This window comes from Protopterus annectens, chromosome 6.part0 (assembly GCF_019279795.1).
Source record: "Protopterus annectens isolate FY-2018-M chromosome 6.part0, PAN1.0, whole genome shotgun sequence".
NCBI lineage: Eukaryota > Metazoa > Chordata > Ceratodontiformes > Protopteridae > Protopterus > Protopterus annectens.
In genome coordinates, this window is record NC_056737.1 from 969,884,989 (window position 1) to 969,911,407 (window position 26,419).

The 26,419-nt window shown below is 41.0% G+C and overlaps 1 protein-coding gene across 1 annotated transcript in view; it reads left to right on the forward strand.

The window, feature by feature from the left end:
- Window positions 1–26,419, forward strand: part of CCNK (cyclin K) — a 421,050-nt gene that overhangs the window by 301,259 nt on the left and 93,372 nt on the right. Inside the window, exon 9 of the mRNA XM_044074606.1 lies at window positions 6,531–6,564. Within this exon, the coding sequence (XP_043930541.1) occupies window positions 6,531–6,564 (34 nt within the window). The remainder of the gene's footprint in view (window positions 1–6,530; window positions 6,565–26,419) is intronic.

Here is a 26,419-nt window from a genome sequence, read left to right on the forward strand (position 1 = left end):
AATTGGTCCTTTCCAGCCACGGACAGACCTCAAAGGGGCAGATACAGGTGTCCAAGGGGTAGAGGGCAACCTCAAGGATCTTTCAGAGCCAGACAGTGGCAAGCACCAACCCCAAGAGGTGGAGAAGATAGATCACAGTCTTTTAGAAAACAGACACAATGACTTCCCCCTATACCTGCCAAGCAAAGCTTTAATGGCAGCACCTTTGGGCGGAAAACTGACATTATTCTCAAAAAATTGGCATATTGTTACAAAAGACAAATGGATTCTGGACATTATAGACAGAGGCTACAGGTTCCACTTTCACACCCTTCCAAAAATGAGAGGCATGCCAAACTTGCCACAAAATCAAAGGGCAGAGGCACAAAAACAAATTTCAGCTGTCATGGACATGAAAGCAATTCAAGAGGTTCCTGCAAAAGAACAAGGTCAAGGGTTTTATTCCAGACTATTCTTGGTACCAAGGAAAGACAAAGATTGGAGACCTATCTTAGACCTATCCATCCTAAACATATATCTACAGGTGCCAAAATTCAAGATGCTCACATTACAGCAGCTTCTTCCCATGCTGGGCAAGGAGTCTTGGCTGGTAACATTGGACCTCAAGGAGGCATACCTGCATGTCCCTATCAGACAAGATTGCAGAAGATACCTCAGATTTCTTGCAGGTTCAACCCATTACCAATTCTCTGCATTGCCCTTTGGCTTATCTACTGCGCCCAGAGTGTTTACGAAATGCCTGGCATCAGTAATCGCCTTCTGCAGACTACAAGGTATACAAATCTACCCATATCTGGACGACTGCCTGATCCAAGCGGACAGCAAGGACATACTACTGCAGCACCTGGCGTTTGTAATAAAACTGTTGAACTCCCTGGGATACACAGTCAACAAAAAGAAATCAAAACTAATACCCTCTCAACAAATAATTTTCCTGGGTGCCAGCTTGGATACAACCACCCAGATGGCCTACCTCACGCCAAACAAGCAAGGGCAACTGTCTCAATACTTCATAAAAATGGCAACTTACACCATGCTAACTGCAAGGAAAGTCCTGCAGGCTCTGGGATTCATGGCATCTTGTATCCTACTAATCCCATGTGCAAAGCTGTATATGAGGAAACTTCAATGGTACCTGAAAAACTTATGGTCTCAACACAGCCACAGCTTGGAAGCAATTATACCACTCATTCCATGCCTTCAAAAGGAATTTATGTGGTGGGCTCAAGCTTGCCAAAGAAACACAGGTCTTCCTTTCTGTGTACCTCAAGCAACTCAAATCATCACAACAGACGCCTCAGACTACGCCTGGGGAGCACACATGACAGATCAGTGCATTCAGGGAAAATGGGCACGAAAAGAGAAACTCCTTCACATCAACCAAAAGGAAATGCTAGCCGTGCAAAAGGCTATTATGGCATTCAAAGACCTACTGCATCCAGGCCTGCTATTGATAAGGACAGACAACACCACAGTGATGTGGTACATAAACAAAAAGGGGGGAACTCATTCATACCCCCTGTGCAGGCAAGCCATGACCCTATGGAACACAGCACTGGAATTGAAAATTCAACTACAGGCACAATTCCTGCCAGGGAAGGAAAACACACTGGCAGGCAACCTAAGCAGAAATATGACAGATCCACACGAATGGAAGTTGCATCCTCAAATTTTCACAAAGATAACTCAGGCATGGGGACAGCCAGACATAGATCTCTTTGCTACCCACAGAAATTGCCAGTTGAAAAAATTTTGTTCAAGGACCTATCATCCACAGGCCTGGAAAGTGGACGCACTTTCCTTCAATTGGGCAACATTGACAGTCTATGCCTTCCCGCCTCTTCCTCTGCTGCTCAAACTTCTATTAAAAGCCAGAGCAGAGAGGCCGAAAATGATTCTCATTGCTCCAGACTGGCCAAGGCAACACTGGTATCCGCTCCTGAAGAGCCTGACACATTCCCCACCATGGATCCTACTTCTAGTCCCTCTTCTGTTGTCCCAGCACAACTACAAAACTCTTCACAGCCATCTCCAAACTCTGAATCTAGCTGCATGGAGAATTCCTTGATTTCCCAACAGTTTCTCCTCTCCAAGGAGGTGCAGGATGTCATCTTGGAGGCCAGAAGACCTTCTACTAGAAAGGCCTACTCCGCCAAATGGAAACGATTTTGTGCCTGGAATCAAAAGAAGGGACAGAATCCTTGGGTAATAAATATACCTCAAATTTTACAGTACCTAGCTGAGATGTTAAACAATGGACTTTCCTTCTCCTCCATCAAGATCCACGCTTCAGCCATTTCTGCACAATACAACACAGATCCTCCTTTATTCTCTCATCCTCTCTTAAGGCAGTTCCTCAGAGGGGCAAAGAATATAAAACCCCCAAGGAAACTACCAGTTCCTGCTTGGGACTTCAACCGTATTGGAAAAGCTGACCCTTCCTCCCTTGAGCCAGCTTCTTCATCAGAGTTACAGTACTTGTCATGGAAAACGGCCTTTCTTCTGGCTATCACCTCAGCTCGCAGGGTTTGAGCTACAGGCCCTCATGGCTGTGCAACCATTCATCATTTTCCATCAGGACAGAGTTTCCTTACGAACCAACCCTACCTTTATGCCAAAGGTAGTATCCAGTGTAGCTTTGAATCAGACTATCCACTTACCTACCTTTTATCCTAATCCACAAAACAAAGGGGAAAGACTACTACATTCCTTGGACATTCACAGACAACTTCGTTATTATTTGGACAGGACAAAGCCATTCAGGAAATCTGAGCAACTCTTTGTGTCTTATGCTGCAGGTGCTCAAGGAAAGGCTATTTCCAAACAGACAATTTCAAAATGGATAGCCCACTGCATACGCTTTTGTTACTCATTTCTTGGAAAAACTGTGCCTGCATGCATCAGATCCCACTCCACCAGAGCCACAGCTACCTCTGCAGCCTTCCTCAGGGGGGTCCCTACCAAGGATATTTTGGAAGCAGCCACCTGGAGTTCAGTGCACACTTTCTCCAAGCACTTTCACCTCCCACTATACTCTAAATCTAGAGCGGGCTTTGCCACAGCAGTCCTGCAGGGCATCCTAGCCCCTCCTAGTTCCATTTAGTGCCTACCACCCTTACTTAGCTTTGGGATTCTACCCATCTGTTATGACTGCAGCTGTATGCACGATGAACATAATACAGTTTTGTACCTACCATAAATGTAGATGTTCGAGTGCTCATACAGCTGCAGTCCGGGTTTCCCTCCCTCCAACCCCTATTAGGACAGGCCTTATGACAAACCCTTTTCATATAACCTTTTGGGGTATTCTTTTATGGTGTATTTGCTTGCAACTACTGTTTTTGATTTATCAACATTGCACTTTTGCATAACATTATGTTTGCCTTCCTTCTGGGGGCACTTGACATCTGGGGCAAGAAAAACTGAAGAAAACGGCGTCGGCTGCCTCTTTTAATACCCCTGCCGCACTGACGTCAGGGAGGAAGCGACGACAACCGACTCCGGACCTAGACTTTGGAATTCGGCCGACCGAGGACCCGTCTGACGGCAGGATAACCCATCTGTTATGACTGCAGCTGTATGAGCACTCGAACATCTACATTTATGGTAGGTACAAAACTGTACTTTCTCCCTGAGGTGCTAGCATATAAGATTGCTTACCCTTCTAGTCTCAAGAATGTGTACACATCTCAGATTGAAGTTTCTGTTACAGACGTTCTTTCAAGAAAAAAGACTAAGGAGTTTTCTTGTATGTCAGAACCTGAATTGACTAAATTTCTTCCTCACAGTTCATTCAGTTTTCCCAAGTCCTTTGGGTTTCTAATACTGTGACAGGAATGGGCCCCATTCCTAAGTCAGACTGTAATTAAAGTTCATGAAATTAGTATTGTTCCAGTTTTTGGTGTTAGCCAAAAGTGCTCTTGTCAACAGTCACGGTTGGCCCAGAATTTACTCCTGTAAATCATACAGTTGCATGTATTGGTAGCATATCGAAGAACAGCTATAAATTTCCTTTTTATTAGACCTGTTGCTGCTACTGTTATTAGAACTGTCTGGATATCTTTCTTCCACATCGCTCTTATTTCTGCCTGGAAATCCTGGTGATCTGTTATTGTCTTTTCTATTTGTTCCTCAATAGATTGGTCTTCTGATCCTGAGTCAGATCCGACTTCAACCACACTCAAGCTTCGGTTCCAGCACTCTGGCTTCTCTCCTTACCCACAATACCTTGTAACGATAGAGATGCCTCAGATCTCATTGCCACTCAATTGATACAGATGTGGTTTTCTGTGCTCAGGCTTGCTTATACAGATATTTTGGGGTGTTTTTCCTCACTTTATTTTTTGTTGTGGAGTTTATCTCCAATCTTTAGACCTTCTCTTACCCTTAAAAAAAACGTGTTATATATGTACATATAGTAAGAGTGCTAGATTCCATATATTTGTAGTTGAGACTGTCTGTATCTTCCCTTCTTCTATCACACTTTGGCACCCCTTTTTTATATAGCTGTACTTGTTGCTGTAACCTAGTTATTTTACTTTTGCGTGTTCTCTTTTCTAGTTGAGGATTTTACTGCAAAGTAAATTGACATACTGTTCCTTATGGATAACCTTGCAGGGACTGGATCTCTCATCTCCATTATTGGCAGTTCTGGAATATTTGCCTTTGGCAGCATTCTCCAGTTTGCTTATCAGGGACTTGATTACATAATGTTGGCCTTTTTGAAAAGTATTTTGAGTTAACTTTTCTGCTGAGAAACCTTACTAAAGAACCTGTTCTCCACGCTGGAAAAATTGATCTGGTCACCCATTGGACCAGCTTCCAGGGCAGAATTAAACTTCATGCCATGCGAGACTTTATTTTTGATAGCTATCATTTTGGCAAGAAGGGTTTCGGAACTGTAACCTTGTCTAGTAAACCTTTTTATCTTCTGTTTCAATAATGGAGCATCGCTGCAGACTAGCCTGACTTTCAAAGAAGAAGCCAAATAGGTTTAAAGCAGTAAATTTGCCTGCTTTTCCCCTCACCGATACTTGAAGTAAGGGGAGTATTTATTACATTGCTCGGGATGTCCATCACTAGTTTTGCCTTTGAAATCACCTTTAGATTACTTTCTGAATGCATCATGTTTTATTGTAAGAAATCATAGTAAATATTTGTCTGCTACGCTAAAAGGATATTGTAATAGAGTGGTGGCTACTTTTTAGGAATTTTTCAGAAAGATTTAATTTGACGTCTGTGCCACTGTATGTGATCTTCTCTGCACATTTTTGAAAGACACTGTAAGCTGTACATGATCTCTAGGCTAAGCTGGAAGCTCTGGCTTATCTTTTGAAGTAGAAGGACTGAATCGTGTAACATATGAAAGTTATGTATTTACCATAGCGATAGAGTTCATGATCTGTATCTGTCCAGCTCAGCATACCCACCAACCTTCTTTTTCCTGATATACATGGCTGAAGGGAACCTGGAATGAAGTGGATTCATGTCATGTCATCAAAGGTAATTTCAGCAAATGGAAAAAAAGCAAAACAACATCTGCTGAAACCATCTTCGAACAATTACACTTTTGTTTTTGCTGTGTGGTAAGCCCCTCTGCACCTCCTTGTGAGGACACCCCCACACCCCCAGACTTGTATGTGCCAACTACAAGTTTCCACAGCAGTGGAGAAAAAAGCAAACTCCAGTGCCACAGCAGTTGCTCTTTTTGTGCTTGCCGAAATTACATTCAGTGACATGACATGCTCCCAAATGAAATTTGAATGAATTCCTGGAGAGAGGTTTTTGATTTTGAGTGGATTGTGTTGTGTGACAGTTTGATTGTTGATTAGTGTGCCATTTGTTTTGGATACCTTAAAGACTTGGAGAAGCAGGATGCACATGGTATTATGGAGGAGATAGTGCCTAGAAAGTTTTAATGATGCCAAGTTAACTACTGGATTTACCAGCTAGTCCTTTCTGTTGGAAGTGGATGGACATTGATCAAGAAGGGCTGTTGGTATCGTTAAGTATGCAACTTCCATTTATATGGGTAACACAAGTAGTGTTATAGGTAATGAAAGGGTACATATTACTGCACTTGGTGGCATAACCAAGGAGAATACATGACCATTCAATCTCTGACTGTCATTTGTCATCACTTTCCTTAATACCCAAATTCTTTTTGCTTTCCATACTGATAGTCAACTTGAAAGAAAATGCATGTGCAACTCAGTAAGCCAAATCTTACTGCCAGTAATGGTCCAGAGAGAGCATAATGAAGGACCTTCATTGTGTAACAGAATTCTTAAGAGTCCTCATACATTTTCAGACTGTTGACACCTGACACCACCCCCACACACAAATCATGTGTTTGTTATATGAAGCATTTGTTTTAATTGAAAAGGTGGAAAGACTGGAATTCACAGAGTATGTTACATGAAATTAAATATGAGCAGAGTCACTCTTAAGGTTTCATTGTTAATGCATGTTGATGATAATCACTACAAAAATAGCATAATTTTTCATGGTAAGTGTGTTATTCTTCACAGGTTGTTTCTCCAAAAGAAGAAGTCAAGAGTGCAGGTACACTTTTTTTTCTTTTCTTTGTTCTAACCGTATGCCTTCCTGCTATAATTTCAGTGTGTACTTACATCTTTTCTTTTGTTAACTATGTGGTTGACACTGGAGATCAGTTAAATATTGAGGACATATATATGTACTTTAATACAGAATTTTGTTTAAGCTGCTGTCTTCTTTGGTTCGTTTCCCTAGGGAGGAGGGATAAAACTCTGATAATGACCAAATGCTAGAAGAGCCAGCTTGGAAATTCTTGAAGTGAGAGCTGATGCCAGCTCACCCTTCATAGTGGAAGGAAAGTACTCCAGTCTTCTGCAGTACTGGCTACTGTTGTGAACATGTGGAGTACAGCATGCAACATAATTGTTTGGGAAAATGTATGCTTAGCTGTAGTTTAAAAACATGCTTATGTAGCTGTTTGGGCAGCATGTGTAGAAATATGCACACGTGTTGGAGAGGAGAGCATACCCTTGCAGAAGTGAGCTTGCAATTCATCCACCAGGGATGGAAACTTAGACCATTAGTTAGAAAACCAAGGTGGTTGCCTGGATGGCAGCCTCTTGCAGTTGAGACCCCTACTTTAAGGGAGGCAGTTGGTTTTGTCAGTCGTAGGAGATTTGATGGTTGGAAGCAGCTTGGATGAGAGAATGATGGAGGGAATGCTACCCTACTTTAAACTGTTACATGTACTAATTGCATGTGTTCTAACATGCTCTAAAATTGTGCTCAGTAACTTTTAGTGGTATTTTGCTCTCTGTATTTTTAATGTACATTTTGACAACCTGGTAAGAGTACAATAGCATCTGTTTTCTAGAAGTGACTCAGGAGATGAAAATGTAATAAAAACACGGTATCAAATTGTATATGTTCCGTAGGCTAATAAAAGTAATAGGTAGATATATTACAGTCATTAAGATCACATTTGTTATAATCTGTTGAGATTGCTTCATTAAAAGTTAGCACCATAACTAACTTTTAGCAGAACTTTTGCGACAGTGCAACAAGGCTTCTAGTCGTGGTTGTTCGCCATTTTTTGTGCTCTGCTTACTCAAACATTTTGTTTATTTGCTAATTGATAAGCATACTAGGCACATGTGCTTCTTTTCAAGAGTGACTGAGCACTGCCTGGTTAAGTTACTTTGAGTTCCACAATTGTAAGAATGAAGACTAAGGGAATTTATCTGAATTCTACAGGATGACGTTATTGACCAGATTTATTGCCTTAATTCTGTCCTGCTGCAGGAATCTAATGATTTTCTCATTTTACTGCTTCTCTGTTTGCTGGTATGCATTTCATATGAAAGTAGCATTGTTCTTGCCCATTTTTTCTTACTAATACTTTGAAAATATTCATCATTTTATCGGCTTTCCCTTCACTGGTAATTTTTAAGCATTTGTCTTGCATTTAAATTTGTCTTGTTTTAAATGCCCTGATGATCATTTCCACTAACTTCAGTGGCATTTTGGGTTGTCTGCCAAGGAATCCCAGTACTGACCAGCTTTAAACGCTCAGACTCCCCCACCACATACACACACACACACACACACACACACACACACACACACACACACACACTTCCTTTGACAGCTGATTGGCTGAGCATATCTGAGAGTGAAGCCTTCAACTGTCACAGGAAGTGAGTAAGTATTCATTCTTTTTCTGCCATCCAAAGAAGTCCTCTGAGTCTTCACAGGATCAAGTACTGATTTTTCTGGTTTTTGCTCAGATAACCCCATTTGGGGACCCCCATCCTCTTATTTTATTATTAGATTTATTATTCCCTTTCTGTTTTTATGTTTATTTCAAATATTTTAATATTTTATTTCTATCAACATTTACAGCAATTCCCATGTGAATTTCTTCTTGTAATGTTTATTTGGCTTCTGTCTGTGACAAATGTTTGTTTTTACTGTTTCAGAGAGAGATTTTGGTATGTCTTTCAGAAGGGCAGTGTTTACGTGTGCTGTTTAGACACTAGAAGCATGTCTTTACTGTTACTCTGCTTTATTTTCATCTTTTGATGGGAAAATATTGCAAAATTTGGATTTTTCAGCATTTATTCATTATTTACTATATGTATGACTCGGCAGTGTGTGTTTTTAACATCAGATCATGATTTTGTCACCAATTAAGTTGTTTGAATGCTCTCTGAAGATTTTACCCCATGAAAAGGAAGTGTAGTTTAGATTGCTATTCTTAGGGTGTTCGATAGACACAGTTAAAAGGATGGCATTCCTTCCAGAGGGCAAAGCTCTGACTTGTTAGGGCATTTCTTGGAGTGGTCCCACTTATCACAAGCTTCCTCAGACTGGATCTACTCACACAACATCAGGGGCGAATGGTACACCCCATCTTAGAACAATTGCAGCCCGACAGCCTGGACGATTCTGTGTTAATACCTTTTAGGCACTTGTTCCATGAGGATGTGCAATAGGTATTTCAGTAGGCCAGAAAACCTGCAACTGGAAAATCTTTAATTTACAAGTGGAAGAGGTTTTCTAGATGGTGCTTAGCCAGTAAGAGAGGTGCCGAAAGGGTTTAACGACCTCTGATGCTGAAATATTTTTGTGAGCTAACTAGAGGTGATTTGTCATATGCTTCTAAGAAAGTGCATCTTATGGCCACCTCAGTTTGTCTGCCCATAGATTCCCCCTATTTTGTCTTTTTGTGATTAAGCAATTTATGAAAGGAGTGCTGCATCTGAGACCCTCTCGAAAGCAAATTCACCCTCCCTGGGATCTCAAAATTGTGGTGAAAAATTGACCTCAACTCCTTTTGAACCTGACTGTCAGGCTGATTTACTGTTCATTACTTGGAACACTGTATTTACTCATTGCTCTGACAGCTGCATGGTGAGTTTCTGAGCTGTAACCTCTTGTGGTTGCCCCACCCTTCCTAATTTTTCACAAGGACAGGGTTGCGTTATGCATTAGTCTGTCATTCATGCCTAAAGTTAGCTTGATTTAAGGTAAATTCAGAAACATCAATATTTTAGTGTTCTGTCCTGATCCAGAAAACAAGTACGAAAAGATTCTGTATACCTTGGATGCACAGAGTCATCTCTGGTAGTATCTTTACAGAACAAAGCCTTTTAGGAATGCTGAACAGCTGTTTATCCCCTATGTGGGGACTAAGGAGGGTCTAATCTAAGCAGTCTGTTGTATAGTGGTTGCTTTCTGCTATTTTCTTTTACTCCCACCATATTAAATCTCTTTCAGTCAAGGTTAAGGCTCACTCAGCTAGGGTCTTATCCTCTTCAATGGCGTATTGAAAAAGAGTGGATTCAATGCATTTTAGAAGCAACAGCCTGGTTCTCTGTTTATACCTTCAGAAATCACTCCAAACTGGATTATTTTACAAGGTCCAGAGCAGGCATTTGCTAGGACTATTCTCCAATGGTTCCTGGATCCATATCCTTCTGCCTCTAAATAGGGTAAGCTTTGGGAATGTACCCATATTGCCACTGAGTCATTGGGAATGAGGAACATAATACAGTTGAATAAGCCCATACTTAACTGTAACAGTAGAAGTTCAAATTCCTCACTGTCTCTGTGACAGCACCCACCCGCTGTCCCCCAGAATGTGCATAGCTGAGGTGAGTTTCAACCTCTGATTCTATTGTTGGATTTGTTTTTTAAATGGTATTGTGATTGACTGTGAATTCATTCTTGTGAGATGATTCTAGTTTCAGGTATTTTGCTCTCTTGTGGAAGTGAAAAAAAGCCTGAACACCCCTTGTGATAGCATAAGGCTTCACTGTTGAGTTATTCTCAGCCAATCAGCTGTCACAGGAAGAAAGAAGGATGGGGAGGTTGAGCTTTTGAAAGTTGGCCAGTACTGTTTTACCTTGTCAGATAATCCAAAATGCCACTGAGGCAGTGAAGAATCCGAACATCTACTGTTACAGGCAAGTAGGACTTAAACAACTGTGCTTTCTGATGCCTTCTCAGGATCAGTTTTTTGGGTTGCAGAATTCAGACTGTTACTATGACAGCTTTTCTTCCTTCTCCCATGGTCCCCTCCTTGGCAACCTGCTTCCCTTGCAAGAGGCCTCAGCCAAGAGAGTTTGTAAGAGCTCTGGAGTTCATGGCATCCACTATCTCTATGGTTCAATTTGCCAGACTCCATATGAGGAAGTTCCAGTAGTATCTGAAGGCAGTTTAGCCTCAGCATTGCCATCCTCTGAACTTCTAGGTTCCTCTACTACTTTGCGCGAGGAAGGAATTTCTTTGGATCAACCAGATATCTGTAAATCCAGGCCTTCCATTTCTTGTTCCTCCCTCCAGTCAGGATCTCTATACATATGCTTCAGACCTAGCCTTTGGGACGGGGATTGTTCCAGTGACTTCAGAGTCCAGGGAGTTTGGTCTCCTCAGAAGGTGACTGAACACAACAGTGTTAAGCAAATGAAGGTGTTAATTTTGAGTATTCAGTTCCTACATTACCTTTGGTCTCCAGAAACCCTCATAGTCTTTATGTGCAACACAACCGTTATATGACGTATAAACGAGCAAGGGGAGGTGTGAAGTCTTACCACCTTTGCAGACTAGGCTTGATAGCGTGGGACTTTCACAACAGTTGATTCTTCAGGCAATATATATTCCTTCAGAAAAGAATGCTGTAGTAGACATTTTGAGCAGATCCAGGGCAGATCCTCATGAGTAGGTGTTGCACAAGGAGGTTTTTCTGGACATTGTTAATCAGTGGGGGTACTCTTCAGGTGGATCTTTTTACCTCCCCTTAGAACAAACAACTCAGCAAGTTCTGTTCCAGAATGCCAAATCCTCTGGCTTAGAAACTTAACTCCATCTCTTTTTCTTAGGAAAGGATGTTCCTGTATGCATTTCCTCATCTTCATCTGTTGACAAAGGCCCTTCACAAGATTGTTAGGCCCAAAATCTTGGTGATTTCTTTTGGCCCAGACAGCATTAGTTTCCCCTTCTCTTTGACCAGGCCAAGGGCAGTCATCACAAGTTACCCCATAGAATGGACCTCTTCACAAGGACTCTCATTCACCCTCCTCTTCTCACCTACAGTTGGCACTCTCGGTGATAGGGTTTTGATTACTTTCCAGCACCACTTTTCTGAGGTCAAGCTTTGAGTTTTAAAGGAAGGAAGAGACTCCACTACTAGAAAGTCTTGTATTGCTAAGTGGAATAGATTTTTCTATTTGGTGTCACAACAATGAACAGGGCCCTCTTTCTTTGGGGATTCCTTCTGTTTTTTTCCCATCTTTGTAAGTTGCCCAGTTCTGGTCTGGCATACTGTTCTTTTAAAGCTCATTTGTCAACTGTCTCTGCTTAATCTGCTGTTAGATCCACCATTTTCCTCTAAATTTGAGGTAAAATAGTTTCTAAAAGGCATTCTTCATATTGGGCCTCCAAGAAAGCCCATTGGGATCTGACCTATGTTCTTAAGAAGCTGACACAGCCTTCTTTTAAACCAGTGACCTCTTCCACTTTGAAATTGTGTCCCTGGAAAACTATCTTTTTGGTGTCCCTGACGTCAGCCAAAAGAGTCTCTGAATTTCAGGTACTTATGGCTATTCCTCCTTTTTTAGCTTTCCACAGTGAACAGAGTAGTGCTTGGAACTAACACTTCATTTATGTCTGAGGCTGTGAATAATTTGTTTTTGAATCAGGCTGTCCACCTTCCTTTCTTGTAAAAAATGAAAATGGGAGGATTTTTCATTCTTTGGATTTGCATAGACAGTTTAGATAGTATCTAGACAAGAGTAAATATATTAGAAAATCTGAGCAGTTTTTTGTTTCTTTTCAGGATAAAAAATTAGGTTTGGCAGTTTCTGAGCAAACCCTTTCTTCTTGAATTTCAAATGCCATGTCCTTTGGTTACTGTTTTCATGGGAAATGGTTCCCTGTTTCTGTTTGAACACTTTCTGCTAGGGCAGTTGCCTCTTCTGGAGCTTTTTTAAGGGTTTCAGTGCTAGATCCTTTCTGCAAACTGCTGCGTAGTCTTCTATGCATCCTTTTACTAAGCACTTTCAGTGGTATTTGTTTTCAATAACCAGAGCAGGTTTTGCTAGGTCCATCTTCAGTATTTTTTCTTTGGAGAGATCTTTTTCTCCTTCCATTCAGTAGCCTTAGTGTTGTCCCTATAGTAAGGAATTATGCAACGGAGACTAAGGACATAGTACAGTTTTATAAGAACTTACCTGAAAAGTAGATGTCTTGCTTATCACTGGTAGGTTTTCTTTTTACTCATCTGGCTGAGGCGACTTCTTTTCCTTTTTCTTGGTGTACATGTACTATATTCTTTTGCATCTTGGGGAAATTCATTTATGAAGGTTTTGCATTTGTACATCACTTATGTATCTCACATTTTAGGACATAAGGCACGAGTCTGACATGAGGGACATGGAATGGCCCAGACTTTATTATGCTGACCAGAAGTATGGCTACTCTTGGCGGGATGTCTCAATGGTAATGAGTACTGCAGCAGTGCTTTCTACTGTTATGGTTAGTTCTTGCACAACTGCACTTTCTCTGCACCTGTTGGAATGTCATTAATTGGCATGGGAGAACCACTGTTGTCGGTTTCAGAGGAAGGCGCAGGGAATGCCTCTCTGCTTGGCCAGACTGAGATGCCTTTCTTCGAGGTGATTTTCCTGACAGCAGTTGGGCTGCTTCTATGGAGATTCCTGTTAAAATGTTGCAGAAAGTTAAGCCTTTATCTTCCCCTGTCTCAGTAACTTTAGACAGAGGTGATTTATTGGGTTTAGTTCAGGATCTTGACCCTGCTCATTCTTGTTTTACTAGTAAAAGAAAAAAGAATTCTATTTCTGAGCTCTCCCTGTATGATAAACACGGAAATGATTGGGAGGGAGCAACTTCCATTATTTCTCCTCAAGAGATTGATTCAAATTCAGAGGAAAGTATTTATTCTAATGGTTCTTTGGAAGAATTTTCTTTTTCTGAAGCCATTTTTAGGATGAACAACTTGTATTAGTGTAACATTCCAGTATCCTTGAAAACAAGGATCCAGTGTTGTCTTTTTAGTCTAACTCGCTGGTTTGACATTGACATCTTCTTCAATCTCTTGGATCCAGGGCTTAGGCTTATCCCCCTACCCATAATTCTTTCCTGTCACTACAATACGTCAGATCTCGTTTGCCACCTCTTTGGTTCAGACGTGATCTGAGAGTTTTAGCATTTATTGAAAACTATGTTTTGGAGTTTTTCCACATAGATGTTACATTTTTTATCTCCCATTGTTCTAGTCTAGACTTTGTTGACTAGGCTAGTCCTTTGTTGATATCTAGCATCTTTCTGGGAGTTTCTTCCCAACCTTTCTCCCGTACCTTATCAATACATATATATTTATATCTTTAAAAACAATCTCTTATTTTATCTTAACTTGATTGTAGAATATTGATCGTTTACAGTTAATTGTTGGTGCTTGTTGTTAATTTTTTTTTCCTGTGTGTGGGACCTTGTCATACCCAAGAGCTTAGTTGACTTTTACTTCAACTGTGTCCTTCACCCTTTCAGCTCTGATACCATCTGATCATGAAGGGACTCTGAGCAGAGGTCGGGGTCATAGTCCAGTATTTGGGATTGACTCCAATATAACTGAAGCCATCTTTACACTTGCGTGCTTTTGGCCTAGACAGTTGGGTCCAATGTCCTCTTCAAAGCAGAGTCCGATCTGGGCCCAAGAATTTCCTTCATTGAGATCTTTGAATCCTATGGAGTCTTCCTCAGCACCGCTTTTGGTTTTGGCTTTGGCTTTCAAGTTTTTTGAGAGAGTTCTGTCCAGGTCAACAGAGGAGGTCTCTTGCATATACTTAGCACCGTCCCAATCTCTTCTGGATCATGCAGCTCCCACTTCTGCTAATCCTGTCAGACATGGTTAGCCAGCCTCAGTAAGTCTTGAGGGATCTTACCTGGTGAGTTCCCCTTCTGGTTCTGAGCCATCTATAAAGCCTGCCATCGGGAAGGGCATAGGAAGCAGACTTGCAAGAAGAAACATTTGGACTCCCCGTAGAAGTCACTCAGTAAAGACGTTAACTTCAAAGAAGTGGAATGGTCCCCAATATTTCCCCTATAAGATATCTCTTTGAGATACTTAAATTGATGAAAGAAAGGAAGGTTGGTTCACCAAAGCCCCCTCTCAAGAGGAGTTTGCATTCATTGAGGCTGGCTCTTCTTCTCCCTGGGTGGTCCCACCAACTGATGAGCTCATTCTTTTGATCTTTCCGCGGGGCTTTTTAGGAACCCAACGTTGTGGAGCTGAATCTGAGAAAACCTGACAAAATACTAGTGTCTCTCTTGAGTAAGCCATATTGGAGCAAGGTTCCTACTGTCGATGTCATAGTTATTGCAGCAGCCACAAAAAAAGAGCCTTCCAAACTTTTGTCGTGTTTATATCACGTTATCGAACGACAAAAATAGTGAACACTATTTCCTCGAACCTAAAATATCTAAACCACATAATATTGAACATTCCGAACAGCTAATGTTTTCCTTGGGGAAATAATTTGCTATTCCGAAACACATACACACAACACAAGCACACGTAAAAAACATCAATACACACACATACACTTATAATCCTACAACTAACCCTACACTAAACTATACATACACTATTATCTATCCACTCACCTTAACCCAAACCCTAACCCTAAGGTCCGTCACTATCGCACACTCACCTAACCCGCGCCCTAACCCTAACTCACTTAACCCGCCCCTAACCCTAACTCGCCTAACCCGTGCCCTAATCCTAACAACCACACAATCGCACACTTACCTGAACCCGACCCATAAATTTCCACCACAGCGGTGAAAATAGCGAAGCCACAGAGCCGGCCAACCAAATTATTTCCCTAGGAAAGAATTCGATGTTCACTCAAAACCGATCGATATTAGAACATTCGAAGTTTTAAAACTTCGATGTTCTGATATAGACCCCATTTGTCCATCCTCTCTAACAGGGAGTCCAGGGCTCTAAACAACTTTGGAAAACAGACGAGCTTCAGTAACATTTGCTTTTCTCGCACTGAATTACCTAGCCGATATGACTAATTTTCAGAGAGACTTGATCAAGGAGCTTTCCAAATCTCTCTCAAGGTAACTTGCCTGCTGATGTACAGAAAACTGTGGAATTGCAGCTGTTTATGCTTCAGTTGGTCTAACTTGTCCATATGACTGCCCTCCAATGCAGCGGATGGCACATCAGGAATGGCAGCCACAGGCATTGCTATTTGCTAGCTGGCCTGGATGCATCTCTGATTTTTGCAGAGAGCTTCATGACATTGTTTGTCAATACTCTCTTCGATGGTTACTCTCTTTTTGGAGCAAAGGTTAAAGATGCACTCACTAGAAGTAAGCAGGAGGGCAAAACTGTCTGTAGGCATACATCCCCCCCGCAGACTTTTTCCTGGAACCAGAAGGGTGAAAAGAAATTATGGTTCTGTAAATCCCAGAGTTTTGACCAGGTCTCTTCTGGAGACAGACCCCCTTGAGACAGAGAGAAAACCATTTTAGTGGATGGTCACCCCAGGAGCAGAGGCAGACCACACATAATCAAGTTTTTCTAGGTCCTTTTACTGAGGAACTTCTGAACAGTTGTCTGACTGCCGCACTCTGGAGGCAGTCAAGGACACGTATCTCTGCACTGATGGCTGGCTATCCATCGCTCCAGATTCTTAGGCCCAGGGGCTACGTTATTCCCTTTGCTTTCCCAACAAACAAGAAAAACATGCCTGACATTCCTCCCAGTCAGAGGAAGATGGCAACAGCAGAAGTTTCAAAACTGCTAGAAAAGCAGTTATCCAGGAGGTTCCACCAGATAAGTGAGGATCTGGAGCCTATTCAAGATTTTGTTTGTTTCTGAAAAAGGCCAGAGATCTTGGGCCCATTTTGGACCTCAGAGATGCAAGTCAATTTGTGAAAGACAAAGTTATGGGTGGTCATGGTTCAGCCCATTCTGCCCCTTTTGAGGAAGGGCAAGTGGATGTGCTTGATAGACCATCAGGATGCCTACTATCATATCAAAATAACAAGGCAGTCCAGGAGATTTCTCTGCTTTGAGCTAGGAACCAGTCACTTCCAATTCAGAGCACTGCCTTTTGGTCTCATCACACCTCAGGGTGTTCAAGTGTATAGCAGTAGTGGCAGCATATCTAGGTGTTCCCTGTCTAAGATGTCTGGCTTCTCATCACACCCACCAAGGATCTTCTTATTCAGGTCAGTGATGACTTGCTCCTCTTATCTCGCCACGCAGGTTACTCTGAACCTAAATAAATGTATGCTGACACAGACTCTGACAACAGAATTTTGTAGGGTGCCACCTGGACATGACATCTCAAAATGCCAAGCTTCTGGACTCGAGAATATTCTCCCCCATCACTAAGTTTCCAAGGTCCTTTCTTTTTCATATTCCTCAACAAAACTTGTACTTCAACAACTGGGATCAACAAAACTTTTATAGTTTGACAATTGGGATCAGTAGCTTCTTTCAAGTACACTGGTTCCTCAGGCAAAGTTTTTTATGAGGGTACTGCAACAGACCGTCTCTGTCCAGTGGTCAGTGGTGTATCAGTCTATGCAATTCCATGTATGTCTCACACCATTATGCAGATATCACATCCATTGGTGATTGACCTCACCACTATTGATGTGGGGTAAACCTTTCATTTTTCCACTCTCAAAAGCCACTGTGACCACAGATGCTTCCCTGCTGGGGTGGGATAGGGGGGCATTTTGAAGAGAAAGACTGTTCAAGGCATGTGTCCAGTGACAGAGGCCAGGTTTCATATAATTGTTTTGGAGATGAGGGCAGTCCTCCTAGAGTTCCAGGCCTTCCTTCCCAAGGGTGTGATATCCATCTAGGTAGACAATGTGGCTATGCTCTGGTATAACAACAAGTAAGGGGATTCCGTTCTTACCCATTATGTCAGGAAACCATGAGGGTGTGGCAGTGATCAATGTCTTCCCTTCTGGTGGCTACGCACATCCTAGGGAGTTCCAGAGTTTTGGCAGACAAACAGCAGATCCATTCTTCTGTCTCATGAGTGGTCCCTCAACCAGTCAGTGGCAGCTATGATTTACAGTTGCTGGGGCCAGCCTTGATGTGATCTCTTTGTGCCCCATTTGAACACCAAGTGTAGCGGCTACTTTGCCCCAATCCCATGAGAAGGTCAATCACCAAGGGCTTGCTCTGGTTCACAGTTGGCCCCTGCATCTCGCTTACACATTTCCACCCTTTCCCCTTGTAAACAAGTTTCTTCAGAAAGACATTCTGGGCATGTAACAGTGATTCTCATTGCCACTTTCTGGCCCCGTCTGGTCTGGCTCCTCTTCCTTTGGCCTTACCTGAGACACCCTTCCTGTTTGCTCGACCATCTTCCAAATCTCCATCTCACCTGTCTTGTCAGTGTCAATGAAACTTAAAAGCCATGGAATTAACCTCACGGTTCTGCCAGTTCTAATAATGACTAGTGGTGCCAGGTTTTCCATATCAGTGGTTCACATTTTTTCCTCTTCACGAAAAATGAACACTAGAAAGTTTTACAAAAGGAAATGGAAGAGGTTTGCTACCAGGACTTCTTATAAGGATTTAGATCCCTTCTCAGTAGCCTTACCATCTAATCTTGATTTTTTTGGTGGGATTATTTCAGGAAGGTGATAGCTTTTCTACCATTAAGGAGCAGTTACCAGCTATATCCAGTTCTCTTGCTGGAGAAAACCAAAACTCCATTGCATCCTTGAAACGTTCTAAAGCCTTTCAAAGGTGAACTTTCATTCTCAGATCCCCTATCAAGTATCCATTTCCTTCTTGGGATATTACTTTTATTGCTTCAGGGTTTAATTTGTCCTCCTTTTGAACCAGAAGTGTCAACAGAACTAAAATTTCTGTCTTGGAAAACTATTTTCCTAGTGACTATTTTGTCAGCTAGAAGAATTTCTGAGCTCCATACTTTATCCTTCAAATCTATTTACTTGTTTTTCCATAAAGACAGATTATGTCTTCAGACCAATGAAGATTTTCTTCCAAAAGTGTCCTCTAAAGCTGCACTTAACCAATGTATTAATATACCAGTTATTTCCCCAAAATTTCCTAAGAAAGGAGAATATACCTTGTGTCTGATGGATGTTCACAGTTTGTTAAGATTCTGCCAGCATTGTACCAAGGGTATTAGGAAAACAGCTCAAATTTTCCTTTCCTTCTCAAGAACCAAACCAGAGCATGATGTTGCAAAAGTCTCATTGTCTAGGTGGCTTTCTGATTGTATTTCTTTCTTCATAAAGAAAAAAGTGCATCTCTACCTCACAAGCAAACACCTAATTCAGGCAGATCAGTTGCAGCTTCTGCTGCCTAGTTTGCCAGAGTACTTGTAGGTAAGATTTGTGCTGTGGTTACTTGGTCTACTTTTCACACCTTTGTTTCTGTGAGCTGGATATGCAATCTGGATTCCATGCATCCTTCAGCTCTACCATTCTCTGGAATGTCCTTCCATGAGACCACCCCAGAGTATTAGTTGACGAGAAATCTGTCCCATATTTTGAGTCAGATGAAAAAGACAACACTGGATAAGAAAGTCATGTACTTACCATAACGCTAGAGCCATGTTTTCTTCTTCTGGCTGGCTCAACCTTCCCTTCCTCTATCCCCATTACCTTACCTACATTTTCATCTAGTGGCGCTCATCAGACTGAATTGGACCTTTTCCAGAGCTTTTTATATTATTCAGCCTTGCGCAGTTTTCTCATTCATTTAACAGGTTATCCTGCTTTTAGTGCCTTTAGGAGAAGTATAAGGTACAAGTGGGAAAAATCTCAAAATGAAATATTGTAAGGACAGTGGGGAAGTATGGGTAGGGGAATAGCCTGAGCCCTGGATCCAAGAGTTAAAAAAAAGTGCCGATGTCTGATCCAGTTGGATCCAGTAATCCAACTTTCTTCAACCCACACCTGTTTCTGCTGTTCTTCTAGCTTTGGGAGGATGTTTTTATTACAGCCTGTAATGTGCCTGACAGCTAGCCTGCAATCCCTAAGAAGGCATGTAGATTATATAAAGTTCCACAGTTTTACAGATTTTTATTTTGTAGTCCTAGATTTGACCCTTTAGTGATTTCCTTGGCAAATGCTAATACCTCCCTCTCTGATAAAGATGAAAAAGCTTGGATAAATTTATAAAAAAAAAGTGTACTATGTATGACGCTAATTTTTAGAGTTCTTACCTTTCAGGCTCACTTGTCAAAGTTTTTGCTTGCTGGTTTATGTGGAATATTATAGCTACATTTCCCTCTTCTAGAAGTCTTTCTAAATACACTTATTGCTTTTGTCTCTTAAGTGTCCAGACATTCCTTGAAATGTGCTTCTGACTCCACTGATACCTCAAGACCAGCTGCTATCAGTACTGTTACAAAAAGGTTTGCATGGTTAAATTCTCAAAATTTACCTGTAAGATATAAAAGTTGAAATCAGAATTCTTTGGCTAGGGCTATTGTTTTTGGACCATCTGCTGCTGAGGTTCTGAAGAAGTTTGAAGAGACAGGAAAACTTATCTAAGGATCGACCTCTTTATTTCAGACTTCCTTCTCTTCCACTTTCCTCTGAACCTTTTTATAAAAACCAAAATAAGCAGGCCTAACAGAAATCTGTCAAGCAGGCATTCAAAAAAATAATAAGTAAATAAAAAAGCAGTGGCAAGGAGAATTCAAAAAGAAGGAAGCTTTCCAGGAATCAGGACAGTCCAAGTCTGAATGATGGTTTGCAGATTGCCTCCCCCACTTCCCACCCTGGCACTCCTTTAATTAAAGAAATCTGACTCGTGTCTCTTTTTCTCTCTTTGGTAACAGACAGTCTCAAATGGGTTCTGAGAGTGATCCAGCAGTGGTACAGTAATAATGGGAAGTCCCTTCCTTCTTTTCACAGAATTTCTCCTCATCCACAAGATTAAACTTCTTTTTTTCCTTCTTGCCTGATCTATTGACTTGGGTAGTAATAGAACATGTCCCTCTTTCATTTTTAGAGAAAGTTTTTTTTTTTTTTTATTCAAGAACATTTCTGATAGCAAAGGAAGAAGTCTGTTGGAGACCAGTCCTATATCTTTCCTTTCTCAGTTAGTTTGTGGGAGTCACAAAGTTCAGAGTGTTAACTCTTCACAATCTCATGGCTCTTATTTCCCCATTCAGTTTTTTGATTACTCTTGATTTAAAATATGCCTGTTCTATTCCTATAGCCTCTGATTTCAAACCTTGTTTAAAGGTTTTCTGTGCCTGGATTACACTGTCAGTTCTTTGCATTACCTTTTGGATTATTCACTGTACTTATGATGTACACAAAGTACCTATCTGCAGTGATATCTATTGCAGACTGCTAGGTATTTATTTAGACAACTTGCTTACATTTGCAGTCTTTTCAAAGTGTCAGGATTCTATCACTTAGTTAAGAGATCTCTTTTTCAGACTGGGTTTCTAGGAAAACATTCAAAAGTCTTATGTAACTTCTTCCCACAGGGTTGTTTTTCTGGGATGACTCTTAGATACTTCAGTTCAAAGAGCTTTTCCTCCGCAGGAAAAAAGTTGATCCATATGTAGATGTAGATCCATTCTTGAGTTTTTCCTCTCAGTCCAGGACTTCAGCAAGGGAATTAATTGACAGGATATTTGGATTCATGGCATCCATGATTTTTTTTGTCAGATTCCACAAGAGAAAGATTCAGTGTTACGTAAAATTGGTCTGGTTCCAACTTCAATACCGTCTGACCTTTCCAATTCCAGTTTTGGGATTTGTAAGAAGGAAGCTACTTTAGTGGGGAGACCAGTTAAATCTGAATTCAGGTCTTGCGTTTTCTCTTCCAGCTGTAGCACAGTAACTAATTACAGACACCTCAGACTTTGTTTGTGGAGCTGTGTAAAGTGCAAGGACTTTGGAAAAAAAAAATCAAGCAAACTAGAGATATTGGCAGTCATAAATGCACTTAACTCTCTTAATCATCTGTGATCGCTAGGGCTTCTGTAAGGCCTCTATAAGTGGTTACAGACAACACCACAGTGATGTGGTACATAAACAGGAAGGTTCCAGATCTTATCCTCTGTATAGACTAGCCATGATAGCCTGGGATAGGGCCTTCCAGTGCAGTCTCACTCTGCAGGTATCTTTCAAACAGTCAGGGCATACTTGTGTGGCAGACTAGCTGAGTAGGCCCAGGATAGACCCTCCCTAATAAAAATTGAATCAGTTTGAGCCAACTGTGTTGAATACCTTGGACAGAGCTATTTGCTTCCTTTCACAACAAACTGGAAAAGTACTTGTCTAGGACTCCATGTAAGAAGGCCCAGAAAAGTCAGTGAACTTTTATTGTCATTTAGACTCCACAAGGGTAACCTAAATGAAACTGTGTGCATCAAGCTCAAAACTGAGATGACAATTGCACCCAAATTGCATATAGCACACGCAACATACATAATGTTAGCTTTAAGTTAGACTTATTTTACTATATACTACTATAAATTACTGTCTCTACAGTTTTTAGCAGTTGAGTGATTGATTATTGCACACTTATTTATTGAATACTTACATTGTAGTTAGCAGATAAATATTGCATTTTATTGACACTAATCAGATAACTATGAGCAAACATCTCATAATTTCTATTGCACCATAATGGTTTGACCAACACAAGACATTGTTAATGACTAACATTCCTGAGAATGCCTCCAGAGTTCAAGAACCTAACCGCCTGTGGAAAGACACTGTTCCTGAACCTGGCTGTTTTATAGCATACGCTGCAGTATCATCTGCCAGATGACAAGCTTGTAAACAGACCATAGGCAGGGTGTGTAGGATCACTGGCTATTTTCATGGCCATATTGTAGCAACGTGTCTTATATAGACCATGTATCGCTGAGAAATTGGAGCCTGTTATTCTCTGCGACATTCACCACCCTCTGTAGGTTTTTTGATCTGTGACTGAACAGCCCCCATACCACACCATGAAGTTGCTCATTGGGATGCTTTCATTGGCACCCCTGTGGAAGGTGATAAGGATGGAGGGTGGTAGATTAGCTTTCCTTAACTTGTGCAGAAAATGCAAGCATTGGTGGGCTTTCTTGACTATGTGACTGGTGTTTAGTGACCAGGATAAGTCCTCGGCAATATGGACTCCCAGGAATTTTGTGCTACTTACTATTTCCACCCTCTCTCCATTGATCATGAGTGGAGAGTGAGCTGGATGGGTTCTCCTGAAGTCTGTTAATGATCTCCTTGGTTTTGGTGACGTTTAGATCAAGGTTGCACCTACCACCCCAGTCAGTCAGTATTTTCATTTTTTCCCTGTATGCTCCTTCATCTTCATTACTGATGAGGCCCACGACTGTGGTGTCATCTACAAATTTAATGTGATTGGTATTAAATCTGGTTGCACAGTCCCGAGTTAGTATGGTAAACGGTAGTATACTCAACACACATCCCTGGGGTTCTCCTATGTTAATTGTGATGTTTCTTGAGGAATTCTTGCCCACACATACTTTTTGTGGTCTTTTGATCAAAAAGTCCAGTATCCAGTTGCACATGTGGTAACTGATTCCTAGATGGACAAGTTTCTTGATTAGCTGTTGTGGGATAACTGTGTTGAATGCTGAACTAAATCAATAAACAGCATCCTAATGTAACTGCCCTTATTCTTCAGGTGTGCCATTGTGACATGTAGTGCAACCAAGATGGCATCCACCATAGAGCGATTGGCATGATATGCAAACTGTGGTGGGTTGAGTGCTGCTGGTAGTTTTGCTGACAGGTGTTTTTTGACCAGTCTTTCAAAACTTTTCATGACGGTGGACGTAAGGGCTACTGGTCTGTAATCGTTCAGGCTTGAGGGAGTTGCTTTCTTCAGCAGTGATATTATGTTTGAGTTTTTAAAGTATTTAGGTACTTTTGTTTGGGCAAGGGAGGTATTAAAAATGTATGCTAGTCCAGTGCTTAGTTGTTCAGCACAAACCTTTAACACTCTTCCCAGGATGTTTTCCGGTCCAGCAGCCTTTCTGGGGTTCACCTGTCGCAGGATTTTCTTCACCTCACCTGTGGTTAGACTGGGCACTTCATCCTCAGGACTTGTTGGAAGTTTCACTGCCTTTGAGCAGTTCCTCTCCTTGAATCTGCTGTAGAAGATGTTTAGCCTATCCAGGAATTCTATGCGGTCTCCACCTTTAGCCGATAGTGGTTTGTATTCTGTAATGGCTTTTATGCCCTGCCACATGCTCCTGGAGTCCCTTGTATTGGTGAAGTAGCTCTGGACCTTCCTTCCATAGGCCTTCTTTGCTTCCTTTATCCCTCTCATCAGATTTGACCTTGACACCCTGAGAGCTTCCTTGTCATTCATTTTGAATGCCTCATTTTGCTCTCACAGAAGCTTGTATACTTTGCTTGTGAACAAAGGTTTCTGATTGGCTGTTATGGTATTTTTATTAGGGTTAAGATTAGATTTCACCAGATTGATTTGAGGTTCTTAACATGCTGATTGCTCTAACTTCTGCAAGATGAGTAAATGAGTTGCAAGCTTATATGGGGGGGGGGGGGTAGCCTCATCTCATTTTGCACATGGAGTCCCATTAATAACTAATCCTTCCTTTATGTCTAAAGTGGTATCCAAGTTTTTTTTTTAGCTTAAGTTACCCATCTCCCTGACTTATTTCCAGAGCCTAAAAATGAAGGAGAAAAGCTTTTCCGTACTCTGGATATTCAGACAACTCGGATTTTCTATACTCTGTATGTTCAGACAACTCCACTGTCTTGACAGAACTAAAACTGTCAGACACTCTCAACTATTCATTTCTTATAAAGGTAAGAAAAAAGGACAGTCTATCTCCAAAGTGTTCTGTCATACTATTGCCTTTTGTTATATCCACCACAATAAAGCAGTCCAGTCAGGGGCAAGGCTTACTGTGCCCGGGTCTTGGCTTCATCCATGACTTTTTGGAAAGGGATGGATTCTAGAACCATCAACATGGTGGTCTGTGCATATCATTGCAAAACACTGCAAACTAGTTTTCTTTTCTATGTCTAGAGCTTGCTTTACTAGAACTATTCTCCAGGGGCTTCTGGATCCTCTTCCTTCCTTCTCATTAGTATAAGCTATAATAACCTTACCATATACCAAAGGCTACTGCAGCAGTGATCAAATGATGAACAAAGCAGACTTCCAGTGACAGGGACTTCCAAGACAGCTGAACACTGATCAACAGCTTCATTTCAGCTCTCTGTGTTAAAAAGAAACTGAGAAGTAAGAGCTAGTAATTCTGATGTTTTGAATTAAATTCAGTTACTGGCTAATAGGTACACAGCCTGTATGTCCGCAAAAAAGAAGACATTTAGACAACCTGAAAAAAAAAATCTAAAAACGGTGAAGAGAAAAGACCGACTGGGAAGAATCCTGCAGGTGTTCAGCAAAAAGCAATTCAAGCTCCAGTTTTGGTACAAGGAATTGTTTCCAGTAATGTAGAGGGAAAAAATCAGATGTATTCAGAGCTGATTAAAAAATGAAACATTTAAGGAGTATATCAGCTCAAATAAAAAGCTGGAAAAATAGAAGAAGCTTTAGCTATTCAGATGAACTGATAAAACTGCAAAAATCAGAGGTTGAAATGGAGAAAAGGTTGGCTGACAGACTCCCCAAGAAGACCTGTTTCAAAAAGTGGTAGAGTTAGAAGACAGAGCGCACAGAGAAAACCTGAGATTTTCTACTGTACTAGATAAACAGGAAGGAACAGAATGTATTATTTTTATGAAAACACGAATAAGCAACTGGTCTAGTATTCCACAGCAGGATTTGTTAATTTAAAGTGCACATTGAGTGTATGCTCCAAACCTGGCCATGAGAAAGCAGCCAAGACCTGTATTAGTAAAGATGCAATCATGCAGGCAGAAGGAGTTAACATTGACAAAACTGAGGCAGAAGGATAAAGTATTACAAATTGTAGACAGTTTCTGAATGTGATTATTCACTGTACACCAGACTAAAGAGAAGCAAATTTATTTCAGCAGTCTGGGAATATTGAGAGGCAGGTGTAAGATTCAAGCTGCTGTATCCATCTGTCTTCAGAATTTTTTTTTTTTTGCTGGAGGATCAAAGACATTTTTTGATGCAGAAGAGGCTAAGGAGAAAATACAAAAGTTTATCCAACAAAATGTGAGCTATCAAACTGAAGGGGACTCTCTCATTCTTCTGACAGTAAAGCTTATAGAGAGACTTTGCCAATAAGCATTTTCCAGTGTTCCAAATGAAAATGCCCACGAGACAGAAAAAAAGCACAGGAGTTGATCAGAAGAATCTGGATTACATTGGACTTGAACCTGGTATTGCAAGATGGAGATGAACAGGAAGAAGACCAGCAACACCAAAATTAGAGAGTAAATGTAAGATCATAAAGCATCAATCACATATGCATAGTGTGGCTTTGCAAAAAAAAAGTGGCAGAGGAAAAATTGGACTGTTGACTGTGTGAAGGTGGACTGTAAAGAATTGATCCCACTTTGTTGTTAATGTTTAGAAGGACACTGAAAGGAAGAAATATATAAGTAAACATTTTTTGTTCTTAATGATATTTGTATAAAACATTTCATGATATAAACTGCGTGTTGTATATTAAAACAGATTTGTGTAGTATATAGTCAAGGGTATCTTAAATATGCAGGTGAGGGTGAGTGTTTTCACTGATATTTTTGTATGTGATGTAGATATTAAAGTATACAAGTGTTTTTTTTTTTTGTAAGTCTTAAAAAAAGTAATCCTAAACATTTGGAGTGGGGGTAGGGTATAAAAGTCCACTTATTATATGTGAATTTTTGCACAGGTGAATGTCTGGATTAATGCGTTTGCCTTACTCTAAAAAAA